Raw genomic sequence first — 22,886 nt, 5'->3', positions numbered from 1 at the left:
GCGAGTGTGTGCCGAATCCAAGAGCGCGGTAAATGGTAGGCGAGAAGGGGGTTGCATATGGGGCTGCAGGTTGCTGGTGGTCATCAAGATAGTTGCAACTCTGTAACAGAGACTTATGAAGGCATCAGAATTTTGCTCTAAGTCTAAGAAATATTTCCTTCTAGGATACCCCGATGACTTTCATCTCAATCCTTCCTCGTCTCCCCCCCTCCCACCCGTCTATACTTTCTCTTATCCCCCCTCCTCATCAACCTCTTATCCCTCGTCCCCTTCCCCCCCTCCCAATACCCACTGCCCCTCTTCCCAATCACGCTCCTTCCGCAAAACGCACAACTCTCCACACTGTAATTCTGCTCCCGTGAACACCACCCGCAAATCATCCTGTTCGCCCACTCGTTGATGTGCTCCTCAGCCGCATCGTGACACTTGTCACACGGATACACCTTTGAACAGCACGAAAACCGGAACCATCTGTAGCTCTTCTTGTAGTGCTGGCAGGACCCCTTTTCCGGGAGAGGTTCACCAGCGTGAAGACCCAGTTTTTCTGTCTTGCGGCGAGGACCAGAGGTAGGCGGTAGCCTAGTGTGCATGCCGGGGGCGTAGTCGAGGAATTTGACGTCGGGAATCTTGAAGGCGAAGCGGGCGTGGCATTCCCGGCAGATGTTGGTCGTTGTCTCGCCGCGGACGGAGACGAGGCCGAGAGAGGGGTGGGAGCATTTGCCGCATGCTGGGACAAAGGTGCTGTGATTGTGTCAATCAATATGTCTCACGAGAGACTAGAAAGCAGAATAAGACATACCTTGGTAACAAATCGGCAACTGTACACCCAGTAGCATCAATGAAGCCCGCCCTTGTGGAGTTCATGTGCACCAGCTCTTGCCGATACCTAACAGTAAAAGCAGTGGCACACTTTTTGCAGCTGCTCGCCTTATCCAGGTTATTCTTCAGCCCCGTGACTTCGTTCAGCGTCTTGCAACGATCGCACTTGACATTGAGGCTCAGAACCGACACCTGAAGCAGCTCAATCCCATGCAGTTCAATCGAAGGGAATGACATCGCTGTCCCCTTCTCAATCGTCCGAGTAGGCAGTGACGGCCCCCCCATTTCCTCGCCATCCTTCCCAAGCTCAGCACCACCCTCATCATCCTCATCCTCAGAGTCGTAGTTAGAAGATTCTGTCCCATCATCCCCAAACCCCCACTCCGGCGGCCTGGGAATAACATGCAAATGCCCCCTATCCACCTGCCCAACCCTCTCAACACTAGCAGCATGCTCCGCCTCCCTAACCTCAACCTCCTTCACCTTCCCCCTCCCCTCCTCCCCCTCCTTCCTCCTCTTCTCCCTCTCCCTCACCACCTCCCTAACCAACAAATGAATCCTCTGCGCCAACCAATTCACCATCGCCACCAACCCCATCTTCTCCCCCTGTTCACTCCCCTCCTTCTTGACCAACTCCCCCGCCTTCCTACTAAACAACTCCTCCACCCCCTCCGCCAGCTCCTCCCCTTCCTTCCCTCCCTCAACATCATTCAGCAACACCCTCAAATTCTGCAACGGATACAACAACGGCACAACCAGCTGCACCGACATGACCCCCTTCAACTCCCCCGGTAACTCGGCCCTCTTCTTCGAATCAAGAGGCAGCGTGTAAATAATCCCATCACTCGACCGGTGATAAAGCTGTAACCGCCCCATTCTTGCCTCGAGCTGTCTAACTTCCTGCGCGCGCCGGACTTTCGCCTCTGCAATCTGGGCTTGTGTGAAGGTCTCCAAGGGGATATAAGCTCTCCTAACAGGAGGCACAACAACCGGTTCAGTTTTTGACTCCTCCTCCTCCTCCTCCTCCACTCGCTGCCGATCCAGGTGTCTGGTGTCTTTAAAAATCGTCAATTTCACCGTCTCGGCCTTCTCCTCGCTCAGCAACCCCTCTAATCTCTTGTCAAGCCCATTTACCAGACTCAAGAGCGTCCCGCCTCCCCCCTTCCGTTCCTCAACCAGCTTGTCCCATCCCTTTTCGATGTTAATCGCGAAGCCTCGGGGGATATCAGAGTTTTTGACGTGTAATTTGGCGGGTGACTTGGGGTATTTAGAAGGAATGTGGAGGTCGCATTCCAGCTGGGGGAGGTCGAAGGGGAAGTCGGGGTCTGACGGGACGAGGTTGAAGTTGAGGGAGGTGCCGGTGCCGCCTGGCAACGAGGTTTCCTTGTGGGAGGGGTAGCGGCGTTTGAGCTGGTTGATTTGGTAGGTTCGGGTGTCGAGGGTTTGTTGAGGGGGGATGGGTTTTGGGACGACGCGGGAGGGGCGTGGGGGGGAGGTTACTGCTTGGGTGCTGTGGGTTGTGCTGGTGCCGGGTTTGGGGTGGTGGGGTATCATTATGTCGTCTTGTTGAACTGACGTCTCTAGATTTTGTTTTTGACAATAGCAAAATAAAAGAATGGTGTTTTGTTCGTTGTTGATGAGGTATTGACCGTCAGTGGTGAAAATGAAAGATGGTCGTTAAGTGAGCAGTGGCAACAGCGCCAAGACCAGTTGTTGTTGAATGAGACCAAACTGGAAAGCGTAACCCCGAGAAAGAATTAATAAATAAAAGCCTTCTATCCTTTTGAGTGGCAATCGAGCTTCTTACTCAAAATGAATCATACAGAAACGATTGCTAATGCGGCGATGTGAAGCTCTCGGCATGTGACTCAGATATCCGAATGTCTTTCGATTGTTCAAGGCCAAGAGCTCGCTGTTTCTGGAGTTCTCCGTGAAAGCTGCAGCACCACCCGACGTCAACTGTGGGGCTGCCGAATGTGGGGCTCTGAGGTGAGACTTCCACGCTAAGCTCATCTGAGACAAGGTGAGGCTCGGTGAGCTCAACACCATCACGACTTCTCCAGTGGTGACCCCCTGAGCCCCTTTTTTAAGTGTAACAAGGAATGTCTGGCGGATGAATGTTTATTCTTCAACTGTTGGGAGGTATTCTTGATGGTGTCTTCTTGGCGGACCAACAGCCAAAATCGGTTTCGGGCCTTTGCAGGCACACTAAACAAGGAGGTATGGTGCAAAGTCCATACAAGCGTACCTATCCCCATGTTTCGGTATGTCAAGGTTGACCTCAAGCCATGTGAGCACAGCGACGGCCCGGTAGAAACCAAACTCATCTTGGCTTCGGGAGAGATTCCTCAACCGAGCGACAAACCCGGCTCCCGTATACAGAGGTGTAAACCGTGGATGAACGGGAGGCATGGAGGTCTGGATATTCCGGATAAATCGTCTCAGTCGTCGGCACTTCCACGTGGAACGAGACAAGGTAATCTAGGTACCCGAGAAATTGGCGTTGATATATAAAACGAATTGTATTACTTGCAGCAACATGGGATGGGCAGCATATAAAGCTATCGGGCAGACTCAAGACAAGCTTATATTGCTCGGTGAGCCCTCCTGTCTCGCTTGTCGGATGGCTTCCGGTATTCCACCCCCGACGACTGAGCTTACCAGAACAACATCTTGTACTGGACTTTGGTTACAGGTCGTATCCTGAATAGTTATGGCAACAATCGCGATGGCTGCTAGTAGATGCTAGAAGTATCATTGATCTCTCTATTTTTCAATGTAGCAGGTCACTTTACTAGGTACGTATGATATCGGAGTCTCGATTGCTATTCCACCTACAGTATGAGGAAGGAAGCTTACGAAGTCAAAGTTCAATTTCCCTGCGTCCAGAATGCATTCACCTGTCGCATGCATTTCATGGCAGCCGCACTTGCAGAAGCAAATAGCTTTGAAGCCAAAGGTGCTGCCCCAGGGACAAGTAGGCATGTACTGGACACTGATGGAATGTAACTCAGAGATCCCGGCCTTGTCCCTGGATATGTCTTTGGTACTTCTTCGAAAATCAATCCAACAATGGCCAGCCATGCTTTGCCGAGTTCCAGCTGCATGGCCAAGCAGTCATCAATCCCAGGCCAGTCGATATTCCAAAAGTCCAGCATATAATAGCCGAGTATGGCAGATTATGAAGGCTCCCAACCACGTAACGGAACTAGTTGGCATGGTGCTCAATGGCTGGTTGTCTTGCGATCTGTAAAACTCGACGTGATCAGAGTCCTAAGCCTTGCTGTGTTGGAAGAGATAAACATTAGAGAATAGAAGAAATTGCCGAAAAGAGAGCTCAAATCAACCGCATATTCGTATGCCCAGGTGACAGCTGGCCAAGAGGATCAGCAATGGAATGGCGGTTGAATGCGGAACTACCAATTGGCCTCTTCTGAATCCGTCTTCAGCCTCTGCATACGATACCAACATGATCGAAGATCACAATCCCTAGCGTCTCGTCGCAAAGAAGAAAAGAAAAATCCCGAAGTCTGTCAGCGGTGGCAAGTGCAGCATCAAGTGCTGAACGTGCAGACGCCATGCAGCTGCATCTGAGGCCTCAAATCGGACTCATCGACCTCACTGCCGGTTGCATGGCTCCAAAAGGTACCAAAAGAAAGAAAATGCCTGGTGAGAGATAAAACAGCAAGACATGTGGTCCAACTGCCACGTCAAGCCATCCATCTCCCATATTGGCCCGACCTACCTTGCCCACCTATCTTTACACCGAGGCGTGAGTGGTGACCTGCCAGTTAGACAGCGTGTCCAAGTTCCAGCCCCGTCCGGGCCAGCACCAACTGATCGTGACGACAGCCCCCGATTGACGCTTCAACTTTCTGACAGGTGATAAGGTGATGATGGCGGACGGGTGAGAGTGCGGCAGGTTTGGCGCCCAACCGCAACCGCGCGGCCGGGACAGCGTCATGTCATGTCATGTCTTAAGCGTTCCTATCAGTGTCTGTACCAGAGCCCTACTGACTTGACGCCTCCTTTTCGCAGCGCTGTTGTTCGCTAGTCATGTCAGATATCAACTTTGTGAGCGGGTTTTGGCAGCTTCGGCAGATAAGGGATAGGATGAAGGGCAAGGCTGCTTGCTGCTTGCTTCCTCGTGTTTGTTGCCCGGCTGGAGTGACCCAGTTTGTGTAGGTGAGGCATGCAATGGTTGCTGCGAGCAGGGTGTCGTGACTTGGGAGAGCGGGAATGTATGACGACGGTGGTTGTCAAACAAGAGGCACAATGATTTGACAGTGATAGCATTGGCATTTCCATTCGTCGGTGCTTGTCAAATCCCCTGCTTTCGGAAGAAAAGACGGTCAGTAACTTCAGCCTGGATTCGGGATGGCAGCCGGCGGAATGGAATTGGAACTCCATTTCCATAGGATGGCTTGATATCATGGATGGATGGATGGATGGGGAACGGGGCTGCGACTCACCTGGTAAAAGAGTTGATGAGTTGGCAACCAGATGACCAGCATTTTTTCAAGGTACCATGGCCCGAGGGGCTGTCGGCCACACACCAACTTATCCCTAAAGTAGAGCTTTTGGGGCCGGGTGCGGGGGGGCGTCAAGCTCTTGGGGAAGGGCGGGACGGAGGAGGGATAAACGGGACGGCGAAGCGCGTCCATGTGATGGTTAAATCGTCCTATCAATATGCTTCTAGAAGTCAGTTGTGAGTTGACCGCGGGATAAATCATTTTATTCGAGTATTTATTTCCAGTCTATTATTTGATTTGCCGTTAATTTTCATGTGTGACTTTGCGATCAAGATTTGGAACGTCACCGTTGATGACAAAGAGCTTCTCGTGGCCGGTCTTGCTACCTATCGGAGCAGCGCCGGAAGCCACGAGGTGCTTACATGTCGTTGCATATACGGCGACACACATGATGAAGAGGTTGCTGAGAGTATTCTGAAGAAGAATGATGGCATTGAACTATGGGTGTCCTGAGATATCTTTGGTGTCTTCAATAATGTCTGGCAAAGGCAAAGTCCAGCTATCTAATTTTGGCCACTTGCAGACCATTTCAGCTCGTCCATCACTTCCCTAGGAAACCAAAGTATGGCTGAGCATCCAGCACCGCCTCACTCTTGTTGGGCTGAGTGGCTTGGGGTGTTACAGATCGAAAGCTTCCGTTTTGCGCGGGGTAGCTATCGTCAGTATTCCCACCACCTGACAACTCCTCACCGTTATCTTCAAGCAAAATAATTCCCATAGAATTTATCTCATTTTATCCTGCCCACCATCAGTAAACTCCAGCAACACCAACAGTGACTTCGGGAAAGGTACCACTACGAAAGCCTTGGACCCGGGTGGCACCCCATCAGCATGACATGAACAACCTTCACCACCACCACCACCACCACCATCAAACTTGTTTGTTCCCGCATATCGTGGGAAAAAAGACAATGACCACCCTAAAAAATGGTAGTCACCTTCTTCCCTATCAGATTGGACCCTAATGTCTCACCCCCAGTGCTTGTTCCCATTGTCGGTTTCACCTGACAAACCCGCCAAGGGAGTCGAGATGCTCTCAACTCGAGGGCATGACTTCAGACTCAAACCCCAAGGTCTGGACCCCCATTGACGTGGACATCACCCAGACCCTACAGCAAATGCAAGCAGTCATCTCCCCCAAATGTCGTGCATTTTACCACGTCTCCACTGCATACTGCACTTTTCTTTTGCTCTGCAGCAACGGAGATCAAGTCACTCACTCCTATCATCTATTCCCCATCCTGTTCTCCAACAGTCTTGTCCCCCACCCATGACCATCACAAACTAGTTTACCCCTTTCCAGTGGAACAAACAGCTCATCACCATCCCCCCTTTTTGTTTACCCATTCCACAACCACTCCCCGGCAGGCATCTGTTTCCTCCTCGAGACAAACACCAGCTAGATAGGTATTCTGATCCATCACACACACTCTCCCCCTCTCTCAACATCGAAAGAACCATCGTCACACATCCACCATATCCCCTCCCGGTCTACCATTCCCAGATTTTCGTGTCCCCAATCCCTCCAAAATGACAAGCACACGACATCAAGTGCGTATCCACAGCAGATAGATACCCACCCGTAGTATCACCATCACACAAAAACACCTTTCAATAACTTCTCCTGCCAAGAAGCGGGGGGGGGGGGGGTTGTTGTTGTTGTTGGACTCCCCTTATAGCTTCTGTTTTCCCATGGCACGAATACTACTTTATGAGATTTTACCCAAAGATTCGTCACGAGGTACACATCGTAACGTGGTTGTGTACGGGGGCATCACCCCACGTTGATATCATGTACACCAGTAGAGGCTCATGATGTTGGTTCATGGTAGTAGTCATTTGCACTGATATTCTTCCAAAACCAGTGAAATAGTTACGAAAGAGTACAACGACCTAAGCAAAGCGAGCCCTGGAGGCAAGCCTGTGTCATGCTAAAATATATAACTTGTATATACTTGGATGGAAGTCCTGTTTTGTGTAGCCCATCTTCCGTATATCAGCTTTTGTCCTACATAACAAATCTCAAAAGGGAGCGACATCGGCGCAAGATCAAGCGAGCATTAGTAACTCCGCAACAGTCAGGAATACCATAATCAGGGGCTGCAATGCTAAAGCCATAATGTCCATTCTTCACCAAGATCAGTCACCCAACAAGGAAGGGATATGTCACGAAGCTGGGGTGACGACCTTTCTTGCCAAAGGTTTGCCCTTGAGATAAAAGTACCCAAATGATAGTAATCCGCTTCAAACAAGTCTTCCAAGATCGCTCAACACAACCCTACCAGCCATGACTTCCCCGTCACCAATCCTCATGCTCACTCCGCCTTAAGGACGGCATTCCGGTCAGCAAACGGGTTGTCATCTTCCTCTTCCTCCGAGTCTTCATCATCGGACGGCTCAACGCGGCGTTGAATAGACGGTTTGGGTGCAGATGGCCGTGGTGGAGCCGATGGTCGAGCAGGAGACGTGATGTTGAGACTAGCCATACCGGCAACTGGAGATCTGGGCCTCGATGGCGAACCTGGCTCTTTGCCTTTTTGCTTTTCTGTCGCCACTAAAGAATGGGTTAGCATTTGAATCAGACCATTGCAATGGAGAAAAAGTACATACTTCGGTACAGGTGCGCTTGCTCGGCAAGTTCATCGTCAGAATCACTGTCCGCATCAATGGAGCGGTCAAGCTGCTCAAACGTCATGAGTGCCGTGACGAGCGTGTCGTTTGCGTATAGAAGGCTGCCGAGCCATTCCTCGGATTCCACATAATGGATCTAGACTGCTGTTAGACAATAATCTGGCGAAACTGGATGTATCAGTGGACTCACATAACGCAGAATCTTCCTGCGAAGACTCTTACAAGCCTCAAACCGCTGCACCGCCGCCTGATTTTCCGAGATGCGCTCCTTTTCTCGGTTGATGGTCTGCAGTGTGTTGGTGAGATTGATCGAGGCAATGGAGGCTTCGGCGATATGGGCCTTCATCTGCTCCTTTTCAGCCTCGAGATTGAACGGCTGGCGTCTCTTGCCCTTCTTATCCTTCTTTTTCTTGTCGTCCTTGGAAGTATGGCTAAAAGATTGAACGGTACCGGCTGTCCTTGTTTCAAGGCCATGGCGAGGTCCAGACTGGGATGGACCTGCCGCCGGTGGGCTTCTGAGTTCATCGTCATCATCCCCAAAGGGGTTTGATGTTTCCTTGATCACCTTGGACCTCTCCTGAGTCACTACCTGCTTCCTCTTAGGAAGCTCGTTGTGAAGAGTAGCAATCTGTTCTAGTCCGCGGACGCCCTTGTATTGGACGGCCCAGCTGCGGAAGAGCTCTGTACACTTCTTCCTCACCTCCGGGTCAGACAGCTGAGCCTTGCCGCAAAACCGCAAACGCTCAAGCAGAGCCTCGTCAGCAAAGCTTCGCTGGAAGCGGGGACCGGCATTCTGAATGAGACCGTCCAGTAGGGTGAGGGCGCGGAGTTGCCGGTGGAGATTTCCGTACTTGAGCTTCTTTCTGATGGCGCGTGCGGCTTCTGAAGGACCTGAATCCTGGAGGTTGATGACTTCGACGAGTTCTGGGATTCCACTGAGATCATTTTCCGGTATCGCCTCACTCGTCAGATGTTCGATGGTGACGGTGACGGCCGTGTAGGGTTTCTTTTGGGAGAACATGATGGTGGAGAGTAGTTTATGTGTGCCGGATCACTAGCACATCAGTCAGCTATTGCTTTCACATGTCGAGTTGTTTCACATCACGTCACTCAGGGAGACGGAACACACCCTGCTGAGATGTCAACTCATCGAGATGCTAACCGAGGTTTAGAAGCGGTATTAGATGGCCTTCAGAAAGAAGCAAAAGATGAAAAATCCCTTCAAGCGACGTAAATAGCAAAGTTCGGCGAGACGATAATGAGGCTCCGGGCAAGCGTCCTGTCAAGGCCGGCTTGGGCGCACCTTGTGGTTGTTGCGCGATAAGATAACACTGGAGATGGCGGGGTAGCTTGAGGGCAGTGAAGTGCTGAGCCCCCTCACACAACGCTCAGAACACCTGGAGGAGAAGAGGTTGACGCGAATATTGTACGCTCACAATACATTGGATATGACACGGTGGAAAGTTGGCCATCAACAGACGAAAAAGCCGTTTCAAGTGGCTGCAGCAGGCAAAGGTGTCACATTCCCGGGAAACTCGCATCATGGCAACTGCCCCGCAACTCCTCGGTGATCATCGTCAATGGCGCCGAAGCTTGGGCCATTCAACAGCTCCTGATTGCGCCTGCCAAGCACAGTCAGCTGTTAGGCGGCTGCAGCTGTCAGCCAGCTGTCTAGTCGTCTCAGGGGCCTTGCCAGGGGGGAGTTGGACAAGATAGGAAGGAATGACTTACACGCAAAGGCAAGACCACCCCACGAATCGCACAAATCTGAAGAAAAAATGTGTGGGAGAATGGCGGAGACCAAATTTCACTTTCTTGAGGAATACTTTTCGGGTCTCTCTGAGGTCTGTCACAGCCGGCTCTCTTGGCCTTTGTCACAAACCTGCGTCGACAGAATACTCGCACTTTCTTAAAGCAGTGCACACCGGGACAGAGGCTGGTGACGATGGAGCAACGGCAGTCTCAGCTGGCTGGGAAGGTCGCCAAAACGTGAGTCGTGTCCACCATTCCCACGCTTCTTTAACTCCACTAACTGACATTGCAAAGGCTACCGAAATCAAGACATGCCCAGACTTCGGTCTCGCACCAGAACGGAGGCCTCTTTCGCCCAGAAGAGTTGGGTTCGGAATCGAAGGACCCCTACGACCTGTCCGAAGACTCTCAAGATGATCACGAAGAGCTCGGGCTCCGGCGGCCCGCGAAGAAAGCACGGCTAAGCTATGTTGATCGCCCTGCCCATTCGTCTGCACAGAATTACCCAAAGAATGCCTCCGTCGCCGTCGATTATCCGACGTCTAAGCTGACGAGTGAGCTAGCCAATGCCTCATCCACCGTCAACTTGTGGTCCTTTTCGACCACAGACGATTTGGATGCCGCAAACCCCGGGTCGTTGGCAGCGACGGTCTCCAAGCTGGACCAGTTCATCGATGAGACCTACCTTGAACAATGTCATCCCGCAACACCTGGGACAACTCTCCAAACAGACGCCAATGGTGTGCTTCCTAGCGCAAGGCACACTATGAGTTTGTGTTCTCTTCCAGACTCAACTCGAACATGGGGACATAGCGAGAATGGCAACAAACAGGAGGATGGTCCTGCCAACCACAACGGGCCCCCACGCAACCAGGAAACCCAGGAACCACCCTACGCAGATTGCAACATGTTTGACCCTCGAGGTGTCGCTGTCAATCTTATGTCTTTTTCCAACATGCCGAAAGTTGAGGGCGAAGACGAAAGCTACTCGGTGGCGTCGCTCGATGAAGAGGATTTGGTGAAGTTGGCAGACTCGATCGACCGACCATCACGCCAATCACCACCGACCAGCGTGCTACGAGACATGAGCAGTATCTCGTCTGTGGGGACGTACGATCCGGACCTTAAAAGGTCTTTTCACGGCAAGCCTGCAGAGGGGCCAGAAGAGGATGAGGACCTCATGGACTCAGATATTGATTGGAGCCCGATCGTGGACCAACTAGCCTCACAAGCCAGGCCCCATTCCGTTGACCCGCCTAAATCTCAGCCAGTACCTGAAATTTTATCAACTCATTCGCAGAAACCTGAGTTGGCTCCATCTCACCAGCTTGTGGTTCGGCCATTCAATCGACCGCCCTTCCCATCGACACTTCGGGACAAATCTCCCGTGTGCGGACTCTCAAATAACACCGTTTCACGCACTTGCTTCCGCCTCGGGCATCTCATCGCGGAGAACGTTCGGAATTCATCCCAAAACCGAGATGTCGTGTATGAGCTCTACGCGCGAGTGAACTACTCATACCGAAACCGACCCTCTGCCACTCAGATTCCACTCTTCAATGTCATCAAACATGACAACTCGTTTCGAACGCAGCACTTTCAGTTCATGGACCTGTGGAAAGATTTGAAGCCCCATGTCTGGGGTGTGTTGGAGAATTGGAGGCCCGACGGGGTTCTTGATAAACTGAGTAGCATCTTCCTTTCGGCTGGACCACCTCCGTCGCAATTCTCGCAACAAAATGAGGTCGAGCGTGAGAGAAAGCTGTGCCGGTGTATCTGCCGCATCTCTAAAGCGCCCAAGGGGGCGTCTCAGGCTGGTGGGCGGAATAAGATCAACAATCCTGAAATCGGAGGTTGGTCTATGAAGGTGTTGTGGATAGAAGAGGTTGGGTGGGATGCTATTGAGAAGATGAAGAGCATTATTTGTCAGGAGTGAAGGGTGATGAAAAGGAGGATGAGGAGATGCGGATTGACTTATCAGGGAAGGGTATGGGGTGATAATTTGCTGGACATGGAAATCTTTGCTTATTTGTGGGGGAAATGACTAAGTGGTGATGGATGAGTTTATGATGAGATTATAAGTCATCTCTTGTAATTCAGTTTTACCTGTTTTTGATCCTCGCTCTCCAAGTCTTAAGAGTCCTAGCCTTTCCAATCTGCATTCGTAACCTCTCTACCTCTGGTCCTAGCTTTTCCTATCTCTGTTCCTAGTAGCCTCTGTCCTTGATTCTATTTTGTTTGCAGGCTACTGGACTCGTGATTATGGTTGAAGGGCTGTTATGATCGAGATCTGGGGAGGTCGAATGGAAGTCGCGGGGCGGGCTAGGTAGATAGCCACTTGATTATCTTTAATAACAAGCACCATGCACAGGTATATCGTGATGTGGTACAAACTGGGAGCATATCGACTACCTGGATAACTTCTCGAGGTAAAGAAAATCAGCCCGATCTGCATTTTTGCACCTGTCCGATTGGAAGAGCAGGAGCCCATGCATGCAAGCCACCTGGCATTGCGTGCTATTACAGAGGCTAGGGGTGAACTTGCGTTTCTGCTGAATGAGGTATGGCCATCATCATTTGACACCCACTATGAAGAACGCTCGTCCTAACCGGGTGTTAGCTGGAAACATTACGGGTGATCCTCGCAAAGATTGAAAGACTGTTAAAGAGATTCGACGCAAATTCCTCGTCTCCGGGTCCAAGCTCAGGTCAATCAGAGGACGGGACCTGGTCCGCATCTTCCGATGATTTTTCAGACCTGAAAAAAGCAACTCTGGAGCTTCAAGTCCTGGTCTCCGATCTCCAAAGCCTCCACGACAGCTGCTTTGGTGGGACAGATGTCAAGCATGCGAAATGGATGTGGAAAAAGAAATAGGTGACACATCTCTGTGAGCGTGCCCGAACTATTCACCTACAACTTCAACTTGCCGCTTTAACTATATCGATGGAGGAACCTGAGTGAGCGTTTTCCAGGCTCTCATTACTACTATCCTTTCAGCGAAACTGATTTTGAAGCTGCCAGGAAACAACACCATAAAATCATGCTCGAAATACGGGCAGTGACTATTCATAATCATTCCGGGATAGCAAAGCTGTTACAGAGCCACGCTTCAAACCCAACTATCGTCCCAGAAGCGTCAGCAAATGGCGATGCAGACTCCGCATCTACCGAGATATTAGTTCATACACCCACGTCACAAAGCCTCCCGGAGGGGTGTGCTCAGATTGGCCTGATAACTGTCTTGTTGAGGGCTGCTGAGCAATGCACACGGGATTGCAGTTGCCGATGTCATACCTCGAGGAAGCAGGCGCGGTCTTCCTCATGGCTAAGGTCAGCTATCGGTTCCTTCATGCTCGAGTACGACATCAGCGCCATTACAAAAACATGGAAATGCGATCGCCCGGGCTGTCAACGTTCACGTTCGTCAACAAGCTTTGAGTGCAACTTTTCTTCATGGCTTTATCACTATTATCGTGGCTTCAGAATGTCGATTGGGAGCATGGGCGGCTATGGTGCACATTTACATCTTTTAATTTCACGCCAAGCTCCTTATTATGGGGAACTTGTGGATTTCTTGTATGGGGAAATGGACTTCCAGCGACTTGAAATACACTCAGAAGCTGGTGCTCTATATTACCCAAGTGACCATGTGCCTACGTTTGGCGAGCCTATGATGAATGTGAGTGCCTTTTCGTGGTGTTACTCTACATCGGAATGTTGTTAACCACTGCGTTACTTAATTCTACGTGGCGTTGATATTTTTGGGAGATCTAGAATTGCAAACTTTGGTAAATTACTGGGAACGACTTTTTCCAACTACCGGACTTCCAAAGTGAGCGATGAACCTCCGTTCAGTTGCCATCCCTACCTTATGCTTCATCTCGCAATACGTACCGTTGTTTTGGTAACTAATGCATGCAAAGATCCAGCATAAAAGTAATTCATCTTGTTCGAAGCCGTGGCTTCTATCCTCCCTCGACAGATTTTACTTCCACACGTATTACCTCCACCCGTGAAGCACTGTTCGAAGAAATCATGATTCTGTCGGGAGAAACAGATGATGTTGTTTCATGGCCATTACACAATGCAATCCACACTACTGACGACGTTCATTCTCTTATAATAGCGCACCAGGATGCTATCAACATGCCAGACTCTTGTGGCTTAACACCGTTCGACACAGCGGTAGGTGCACACGCACATGTCGCTATGAAAGCTTTGATCTGCCATGGGGCAAACATCAATTACATCAACGAAATTAGCGGCAATACTGCACTGCATAAAGCTATGCTTGTTTTGTGCAAAGAATGCGTGGGGATCCTCCTCGATGCAAACTGCGATGTTGGTATTTACAACAACGGAGGTTTCTTGCCATTCACTATTTATTTGTAAGTATAGTCCACCACGATTGGGATAGACGAGAAGAGATTCTTAAAATTACGGCGCTGCAGCATCCTTGGCTGGTGAATGCCTTGACAAGGGATCTTCACATACGCTCGCCTCTAATAATATTAGCTGGGAATCCTCAAGTCGAAGCACGGAGTCTCAGCTTGATCTTGGCCTTTCTTTTTCAGGGCCGCTTTGGAGTGGATCTCGAAGCTCGTGATGATTCTGGGAGGACAGCTGCACTCGTGGCTCTGCGACAAGGCAACCTCACATGTCTGCGACTTTTGGTTGAAGCTGGGGCTCGACTGGATGTAGTATACAAACAGGGGAACATCCTCCACATCGCCGCTGTCTATTCCAATGCCAGTACACTACAGTACTTACGAAGCCAGAACGTGGAAGTCAGCTGGGTTCTTGGGGTGGGGAACCAATCCTGGACCGCGTGGCATTGCCTTCGAGATTGCATGACGTTCACCGACTCTGAGCTTTCCGATACGGGGTGGCGGCGGCCCTCAGTAGTCGAAGCTCATGAGTTTGCACTGTTGTACAGTGAGGTGAGAGACAGGTGCCTGCAAAAGGAGCTCGGGTTTTTGGAGGAAGTGATGGAGGCACTGGCTCGGAGGGATGGCGATGCGGCAACGAAATGCTTGAAGCCTCTGATGGAATATATGAGCGCAATGGGGTGGGATTGGCCATATGAAATTTATTGGGTCGTGGTTCTTCAAATCAAGGACAGATGTGGGATGCTGCAACTGAAGCGATCGAAGGAACGAGTGGATGTTTGTCAGGTGGACATGCGGACTTCACCTTGGAGATATTGGCCTAGCTTTGATGACAAGCCAGATCAAGAGGACTATTCAGAGGTTTACAAGCAATTTGACGAGTTGCTTGTGGAAAAGTATGGCGACAAGGCGGTTTTGTTTTACGACAATGAGATAAACGAGGAGACTGACACCGCGGAGGAATGGCATGAGGCCCAGGAGGAGGTAGCCAGCACTGATGAGGAGCTGGAAAGCGACGAAGAATGAGTAGGCTCCTCTTGGGGTGAAGTACGATGTACGGCTCCCATGTACGAATATTTTTCGCATCTCATACCACAAAACCATGGAGCTGATTGAGGGCCAGACTGCACCTGGATCCTTATGAAATTCTCCACCTTGTCGACAGAGTAATGAGGTATATCGCAGGACTTCAAATGGCCTGATGTTCGAAATTCTTAACAGTGCGCCCCTTTACTTTACCGGCATCTCGGCAGAAAATAGATACCACCCTGATTTTCCTTCTCTTTCATCTGTTCTATGAGTGCTTCTCTTATCTATTCGGTGAATGCGACTTTCCAGCTGACCTGATGTAAACCGCAACCTCATGAACCTTTCCCAGCAAACAATCGATGACATCGTGTGGTGGGGACATCGTTCGACCCTGTTCCTTACACCCCACATTGGCGTGCTCATAGGGCTGAAGCAATCAGGGTCATTTCAGCATTCTTCACCAGGCAAAACATTTCCCATGAAGGTTATTAGATCGAGAAAAGCTTTTTGCATAGTATGCTGGGAATACCTTCAATCAACATCAGAAACGGTTCAACCCGAGAACCGCGCGGCTGAACTCGACCGACGTCATCTGTGGACAAAGGGAGCTTGGACCAGGTGGGGTTCTAGCGCACCTTGGCAAGGCAAGTTCCGACACAGTGGGGGAACCCCCCTGTGTGGCCTGTCATGTGCCGTCATCACCCACCTCAGCTGCTTGGGGCCTTTAGAAGGAGCGCGCGGCTCAAAAATCGTTGAGGTCATTGTGTACGACCCTGTGGAAAACAACCGATCAAGGCATTGAAACAATAAAAATGGAGACGAGCTCGCTTGCGCTGGACACCTCAAAACAGCCAGCTCCCCGAGTTGAAACTGCTCCCATGACCCTGAACCGAGGCATCTCAACCCGGCAGCTTCTTTTCTTTGACACATCCTAAAAGCTTCACCTGTGTTCCTTCTCAACAAAATTCAAAACGCCTCCTTGGCATACCATACTTTTCTTTGACGAACGTAACCAACCGTCCAATTACAAGCCGATTGTCTTACACGGCCCCCCAGGTCACGCTACCAAAAGCAGCCTCGCCGTATATGCAAGCCACAGTTTGGCCGACTTACACAAGTCAACTTTATTGAAAGCCGAGGTATCGATACCACAAGCTTTGGAGATTGGGGCGTTTGGTAAGGACAAGAAACGAGCTTTTAGGTTCTCCGGATTCCGCCAGTTTGGCTAGTTAACCAACGGACTTGCAGAGGTGTTTTCGACCAACTTGGAGCAAACTAGCTCTGACAAGCTTCGACTCGCAAGTTTGACAGCTTGCCGGTTACACGACGCAGTTCAGACGACCGCTGTCTGCCTTCTTCGCCTACCTGCGAACCTATTACATCTCACCCTGTACCTCTCCCTACACAGGGTAACAACTCAAAATGCCCACCTCCTACAACACCTCCCCGATCCCCCTCAGGAAGGTCCAACACCCGCCTTACACAATCCCGGTGCCAAACCACCCTCAAGTTCCCAACGAGACCATCCCCCGTCGTCATCCCAAAGCCCGCGATGGCCTCCTCGAGCGCCCCGCCCCGGATGTTAATACTACCTTCGACCTGTTGAAGCGCTCGGCAAAGCTCTACCCAGACGAACCGGCCATCGGTAGCAGAAAGCTCATCAAAGTCCACAAAGAGAACAAGAAAATCCCCAAAGTGATCGACGGAAAAGAGGAGCTGGTGGACAAGGAATGGACCTTTTTCGAGCTGAGCGACTATGGGTATTTGACCTACGGGGAGTACTTTAAGCAGGCTCTCGAGGTGGGAGCAGGGTTGGTGAAGCTGGGTTTAAAGGAGAAGGAGAGGGTGCATATTTTTGCTGCCACCAGGTAGGTTCACTCCGTAATAACATGATGCTGGAAGGTATTAACAGTGAAAATAGTCCCGAATGGCTAACTCTCTCCCACGCCTGCTCCTCCCAATCCCTCACCATCGTCACCGCGTACGACACCTTGGGCCCGTCGGGAGTAGAGCACTCACTGCTGCAGTCAAAAGCCTCTGCTATCTTCATCGACCCTCACCTTCTCAAGACAGCGAAGAAACCGCTCGAAGCAGCTGGTGATCAGATTAAATTCTTGATCTACAACAACAACTCGCACCAACCAGTCCCCGACTCTGAGATTGACTCTTTCAAATCTGCCCATCCAGATCTCAAGGTGTTGAGCTTTGAGGAACTGCGGCAGCTGGGGCAGGATAACCCCGTCGAGGCGAACCCGCCAAAGGATCCGGAAGAGGTCTACTGCATCATGTACACCTCTGGCAGCACCGGACCACCAAAGGGAGTACCAGTTAGTCATGGGGGGTTTGTTGCTGCGGTGGCGGGGTTGTTTTCTGTCATGGAGGAGAGTGTCTCACAAAAGGAGTATGTTCTTGCTTATCTCCCTCTGGCGCATATCTTTGAGTTGGTGTTGGAGAATCTTGCCATATTTGTTGGGGCTACTCTGGGGTACGGCAGCCCACGGACGCTGTCCGATCAAAGCATGAGGAACTGCTACGGAGACATGAGAGCTTTCCGACCGACGGTCATGGTTGGTGTCCCCCAAATCTGGGAGACCGTCCGGAAGGGAGTAGAAGGAAAGGTCAACAGTGGTGGGGCTATCATGAAGAACCTGTTTTGGGGGGCGTATGCGCTCAAGGACTTGATGGTCAGGACTGGGTTACCTGGTCAAGGCATTTTGGACAAGCTCGTCTTTGACCAAGTCCGGGTTATGACAGGAGGCAGACTGAGGTTCATCGTCAATGGAGCGAGTGGGATAGCCACCGGTACGCAAAAGTTTATGAGTTTGGTTGTGGCGCCGATGATGAATGGGTATGGGCTCACCGAGACGTGCGGGAATGGAGCACTTGGGTGCCCGTTGCAGTGGACGACGGGGGCGATCGGGCCTGTTCCTGCTGCGGTGGAGATGAAGCTTGTGAGCTTGCCCGAGCTGGATTATGTGGTTGATCACCCTACCAATCCGCCCCAGGGAGAGATCTTGCTTAGGGGGAAGCCGGTTCTCAAGGAGTATTTTGAGAACCCGGAGGAAACCGCCAAGGCTGTCACAGAGGATGGGTGGTTTAGGACGGGAGATATCGGGCAGTTTGACCCGGATGGACATGTGAGGGTGATTGACCGGTTGAAGAACCTGGTCAAGCTGCAGGGAGGGGAGTACATTGCGCTGGAGAAGCTCGAGGCGGTGTATAGGGGTGCCGCGTATGTGCAGAACATCATGGTGCATGGGGACAGCGGGAGCCCGAGGCCGATTGCGGTTGTATTGGCGAATGACAAGGCGCTGGCGGAGAAGGCGAAGGAGTTGGGGGTTGGTGAGGCGGATATGCATCGCGACAAGAAGGTGAGGGATGCGGTGCTCAAGAGCTTGCAGGGGGTGGCGAGGAAGAATGGGTTGAGCTCGATGGAGACGGTGGCGGGGGTTGTGGTTGTGGATGATGAGTGGACGCCGAATAATGTGAGTTTTTTCCTTTTGACAGAGTACGAAAAGAGAACGGATGGCTAATGATGAGGTGTAGGGTCTTGTGACGGCGACGCAAAAGGTCAACAGGCGGGCGGTTAGGGAGAGGTACAAGAAGCAGATTGAGGAGGTTGTGGGGAACAAATGAGTGATGAACGGGGCGTTCTCTTGTCTTTTGTTGGTTTTCAAGCCGATGTGCATGCTGGGAGGACATTGCTATGGAGTTTTGGAGTGCATGTTTATTTGATATTTGATGTTAGTTAGGATTAATCAATGGAATTACTTTACCTGAAGAATAATGCGTCATGGTTGGAAGCAATGGATTTGAGGATATGAATATTGCCCTGGTTCTATTGAGGGACTTTGTAAGTTTTGAACGTCTAGTTATAACTTGTGGACAATTTGTGTTGTCAAAAGCATTAAATGGAAGAAAGCCGTGGAAGTCAACTGTAACGAGGATCCATTGATTCAAGATGAAGAAACTTGAAGTGAAGTATGCTGTCGTTGATTATGGGAACAGAAACCATCAGATTTTCGATTGGTATCACTAGCAACTAAACAACAACCCTCCCACGCCTTTGCTACCAACAAACAGCCACCCGCCAAGTAACCACCCATGCTCCACCCATCACCTATCTAGGTAACCACCCTGATGCTTTCCAAAAACAGCACAAAACCCAAATACATCGCCATTTATCCCCCGCCACCCTTCTCAAACCTGAGTACCCTGATCATCTAGTTCAGTCTTCCAACCTCTTCCAAGCTCCAGAATTAGAAAGGGGCCACTGCCACCTGCCCTAACTTCCTCTTCCTCTTCAAACATCTTGATTCCTTGTCCCCCTCCTCTCATAAAACACCAAATACGCCGTAGCATTCGCCGCCGAATCCCCATAAAGCTGCTCAAGATTCCTGGGGTTCTTCGGCCCGACCTTGAGCGGCGTGACATCCCGATCATTGCACTTCCACCAGCTCTCCGGATCACTGCTCCGATCATCCCTGACGTACTCGATATAATGCCCCGAGGTAGTTGTCTCGCCAATGTGCACCGTCACAGCATAGAGGTCATACACCATGTCACCCTCGTAGTGTTCATCGCGGGGGTCGACGTGTTCGTTTGCCGCGCCGGCAAAATAAGGACGCACGTCAAGCCCTTGGGTCGGGAACTGTACTATGTTTTGCATCTTGTCGAATTGATTAATGCTGCGCTGAAAGGAAAAGACAAGCCGATCCGGTAGTCGGGCGAACTTGCGGGCTCGAGTGCGGTGCTTTGTCGAGTTGCATTTCTCACATCTGGCGCCGTCCATTTTCTCTGGCGCGGCGCTCTGTTCAAGCAGCTTCAGCATGCTGATGGGATCTGACGCGCCATCAGGGAAATTGAGGATTCGCATGTCGGAGACCTCAAACTTTTGGAACTGGTGGTTGCACTTGGAGCAGGTGTTGATGTACACATCCACACCACGGAAGTATTTGGTCACCAAAGAGTTGTGACCTTCAACGTAGTTGTTCCAGAATTTTACTGCGTTTTGGACAGCGGTGCCTTCGTTAGGTGTGTACTCGTCTCGCACGTTTGTCACCCGATCTCGACGAGTGTTTGTCTCATCGTCAATGGTTGTGAGGATGAAGTTATAGAACTCTTGTGCGTCCTGTTGGCGGTTCCCCCCGAAAAGATCCCCGTCGTTTTTTGATCTGGTTGATTTGGAGTGGATGTAACGGATGTATTGCTACACGCACTGTTAGTGACTGATGCTGAACACACTTGAACTGTTTTACGTACCATGAAGGTCTTGGCATGGATATACTTGAAAGATCCGGTGTTGATCCACTGGAAGAGATTTTCCAAACATTTCATCAAGAGTTGGGGGTTGTCAATGGTTTCGTCCAGCTTTTTCGGAGCTTTGTAGTTGTGCCTCCACGATCCATCGTATACCTCTTTGCAGAAACCAGGCGTGGCAAACAATGACTGAAGTGAGCTGTTGGCAAAGCAATGAACTCCTGGGTTGTAGAGACCGGTGCGATTTTTCCGCACTTCGGGCCTTGCGGCGCCGGGGGCGATTCCGACCGCCTTTGCTAGAACAGGTTCATCTGACAGTCCGCTATGACTACGGCGAGGAACCGCAGGGGCGGGACGAGCCGGTGGGGATGGTAGGGAGCTGTAGAAATTCTCATCGCGGGATATTCGATCATAGAGGGGACTTTCTAAACTTTGGCTAGGTGGCGACGGCGCAGACGAAGAAACCATGGACTCTTTCTGTCCTGATACCGGCGGGTAGCGACGGAGAAAGTCTTCGGTTGTTCGGATGGGTATTATGGATGCGGGATCGGAAATGTGCTTTTCCCAGCGTTTGGCTTCCTCGGGATTCTGGATGGGTCGTGCAGCATACTTCTGTTTTTGGTTCAAGAATGACCTGGTCATGGCAGTGGATGCCTGCTTCGCGGTTGGATCGATGGTTGATGATGTCTGCAAGCTGGCCTTTCCAACCATGCTCGTCCATGCATCCAGCCCGCCTTCGAGCAGTTTAGGCCGTGATTTGGCAGCTCTTTCGCCGACAAAGTCATAAAAGCTGAGGGCGCCGAAAAAGTTGAATACGGTGTGCTCTATGCTGTTTGATGGTGTTGCGGGAACCGCGGTCGAGTCCTGATCATAAAAGACCACCAGATCAAAGTCGGCCCGTTTCTCAAAGAGAAGCTGTTCACTTGCGGGCGCCAGTACCATGCTATTGGCAATGTCCTCGCCCGAGATGTGCGGTCTCGATAGTACCTCGGGCTCCACGCATATGGTGGCCTGAGATAGAATGTGACCTTCGTCAAATTCTTCACGACTCCTAATGTCCACTATTAATATTGATATCTCCTTGGAGCCTGCCTGCTGGTACTGGAGCAGATCCTTGACGGATATCGTTTCATCGTAGAAGTTGGGTAATGAGAGTTTTGTTCTCTTGTTTGATGTCGGCCTGTCGAAGCTTTGAGCTGTCGAAAATATCTCTCCTGCCATGGACGGTCTTGGGGCTTTGGTAATGTTGATGGACGACACCGAACCTGTCCTAGAGAACATGGCACGGGGAGTACTGGAAGGCAGTGCGGCTGCCTCCTTCGAAACGGTGCCCCTGGGTGGATTGTAAATGGCATCTGGCATTCGCGGTAACCCGCCGAGAGACGTTTGCGAGAACAATGGAGGTGGACTGCCGGGTGCTACCGCCGTTGTTGGTGACACGATCGGCTGGGTTCGGACGCGGGGGTCTTGGGTCGTCTGTACTGTGGTTGTCCTCAAATTCGCAAACCGTTGGGCCAGGTCCTGCGCTTTGGCCGAGGGCTTGGAGATTGCATTGCCATGGAGACCCTGTGGTTTAGGGCCCACCACCGGCTTCATTCTCGGAGGCGACAAGGGGGAGAAACTCTGGTCCGATGACGTGCCATTTGTTGCGCCGTTTGTCCTTTCGAAATCGTTCCCGTTAATCATATGTCCCCCATTCCGACTCTGCCTCTGGGCGGTTGGTTGGACACAAGTCCTAGCATTGTCTGCCTTGATTTCCATCTTGATCCTCTCGAACTCGGTATGCGTAGCATCAAGCTGCCTTAACACACGAGTGTACCGGTCATGAAGCGCCCTGGAATCCCTCTGCATCGACACCCAGCCTTTGTTCTTCTTGATCAGATCCAACACAATGATACTGGCCCGTATATAGTCTTTGAGGGCAAGGTCAGGACGACCAAACGTCTTTGATGATTCAGCCTGTCGAAGATAGTTTTCGGCCATTTGCACCACTCGCTCAATCGGAGCATGAGGGTCGAGGTCGACTTCAACCGACGTGATGTCGTCAATGTGTGGAAGCGGCCTTCTCGTCCCATTTCCTCCTCCATTTGGAAGCCCACCATTTGTTGGCCCCGCGCGCGAGGATCCTGCATGGTCCATCATGGTGACAGCCCTTGTCATGGAGAGAACGTTGGAAGGTGGACCTTGTACCTTGGTCTTGCTTTGGAACACTCGAGAAGTCGAAAGACGGGAGAGAACCGTGTTGCGAAGAAGCAGATACGTGGGTGGGGGATCAAGTCGTCGTAAGCAGTCGTCGAGGGCATGAGGTCGTTAAGAAAGAGCGGCAAGTCTGGTCGAGGGCGAAAAGCGAGGAGTGAAGCTTGGGCGGAAAGCAGCGCATTCTTTGTCTCGAGATCAAAGGGTTGTCCATCCATCCATTGTTTGCGCGGTGGGGGATCCCGCCCGTGGCAGTTGTGTCGTGAAGTTGTGACGAAT

At 51.1% G+C, this 22,886-nt stretch overlaps 6 protein-coding genes across 6 annotated transcripts; 3 read left to right on the top strand and 3 right to left on the bottom strand.

Moving 5' to 3' along the window:
- Window positions 1-185: 185 nt before the first annotated feature.
- PODANS_4_6500 (uncharacterized protein) lies at window positions 186-2,373 on the bottom strand (the record flags this gene model as incomplete). Its single annotated transcript, XM_001906156.1, has 2 exons — window positions 186-741; window positions 800-2,373. The coding sequence occupies 2 exons, from the start codon at window positions 2,371-2,373 to the stop codon at window positions 186-188; spliced, it is 2,130 nt and encodes a 709-aa protein (XP_001906191.1).
- Window positions 2,374-7,666: 5,293 nt separating this feature from the next.
- Window positions 7,667-9,003, bottom strand: PODANS_4_6510 (uncharacterized protein; the record flags this gene model as incomplete). Its single annotated transcript, XM_001906155.1, has 3 exons — window positions 7,667-7,905; window positions 7,962-8,118; window positions 8,173-9,003. 3 exons carry the CDS (start codon window positions 9,001-9,003, stop codon window positions 7,667-7,669), a joined length of 1,227 nt encoding a protein of 408 aa, XP_001906190.1.
- A 1,497-nt stretch (window positions 9,004-10,500) lies between these two features.
- Window positions 10,501-11,670, top strand: PODANS_4_6520 (uncharacterized protein; the record flags this gene model as incomplete). The annotated part of the gene is made up of 1 exon (XM_001906154.1): window positions 10,501-11,670. The coding sequence occupies one exon, from the start codon at window positions 10,501-10,503 to the stop codon at window positions 11,668-11,670; it is 1,170 nt and encodes a 389-aa protein (XP_001906189.1).
- A 2,372-nt stretch (window positions 11,671-14,042) lies between these two features.
- On the top strand, window positions 14,043-15,149 carry PODANS_4_6530 (uncharacterized protein; the record flags this gene model as incomplete). The annotated part of the gene is made up of 1 exon (XM_001906153.1): window positions 14,043-15,149. The coding sequence occupies one exon, from the start codon at window positions 14,043-14,045 to the stop codon at window positions 15,147-15,149; it is 1,107 nt and encodes a 368-aa protein (XP_001906188.1).
- Window positions 15,150-16,574: 1,425 nt separating this feature from the next.
- Window positions 16,575-18,788, top strand: PODANS_4_6540 (uncharacterized protein; the record flags this gene model as incomplete). The annotated part of the gene is made up of 3 exons (XM_001906152.1): window positions 16,575-17,020; window positions 17,074-18,637; window positions 18,699-18,788. The coding sequence occupies 3 exons, from the start codon at window positions 16,575-16,577 to the stop codon at window positions 18,786-18,788; spliced, it is 2,100 nt and encodes a 699-aa protein (XP_001906187.1).
- A 667-nt stretch (window positions 18,789-19,455) lies between these two features.
- Window positions 19,456-22,553, bottom strand: PODANS_4_6550 (uncharacterized protein; the record flags this gene model as incomplete). The annotated part of the gene is made up of 2 exons (XM_001906151.1): window positions 19,456-20,235; window positions 20,415-22,553. The coding sequence occupies 2 exons, from the start codon at window positions 22,551-22,553 to the stop codon at window positions 19,456-19,458; spliced, it is 2,919 nt and encodes a 972-aa protein (XP_001906186.1).
- Window positions 22,554-22,886: the final 333 nt, after the last annotated feature.

This window comes from Podospora anserina, chromosome 4, assembly GCF_000226545.1.
Source record: "Podospora anserina S mat+ genomic DNA chromosome 4, supercontig 4".
In the NCBI taxonomy this organism is placed as follows: domain Eukaryota; kingdom Fungi; phylum Ascomycota; class Sordariomycetes; order Sordariales; family Podosporaceae; genus Podospora; species Podospora anserina.
This window is presented reverse-complemented; position numbering and strand designations above follow the sequence as displayed.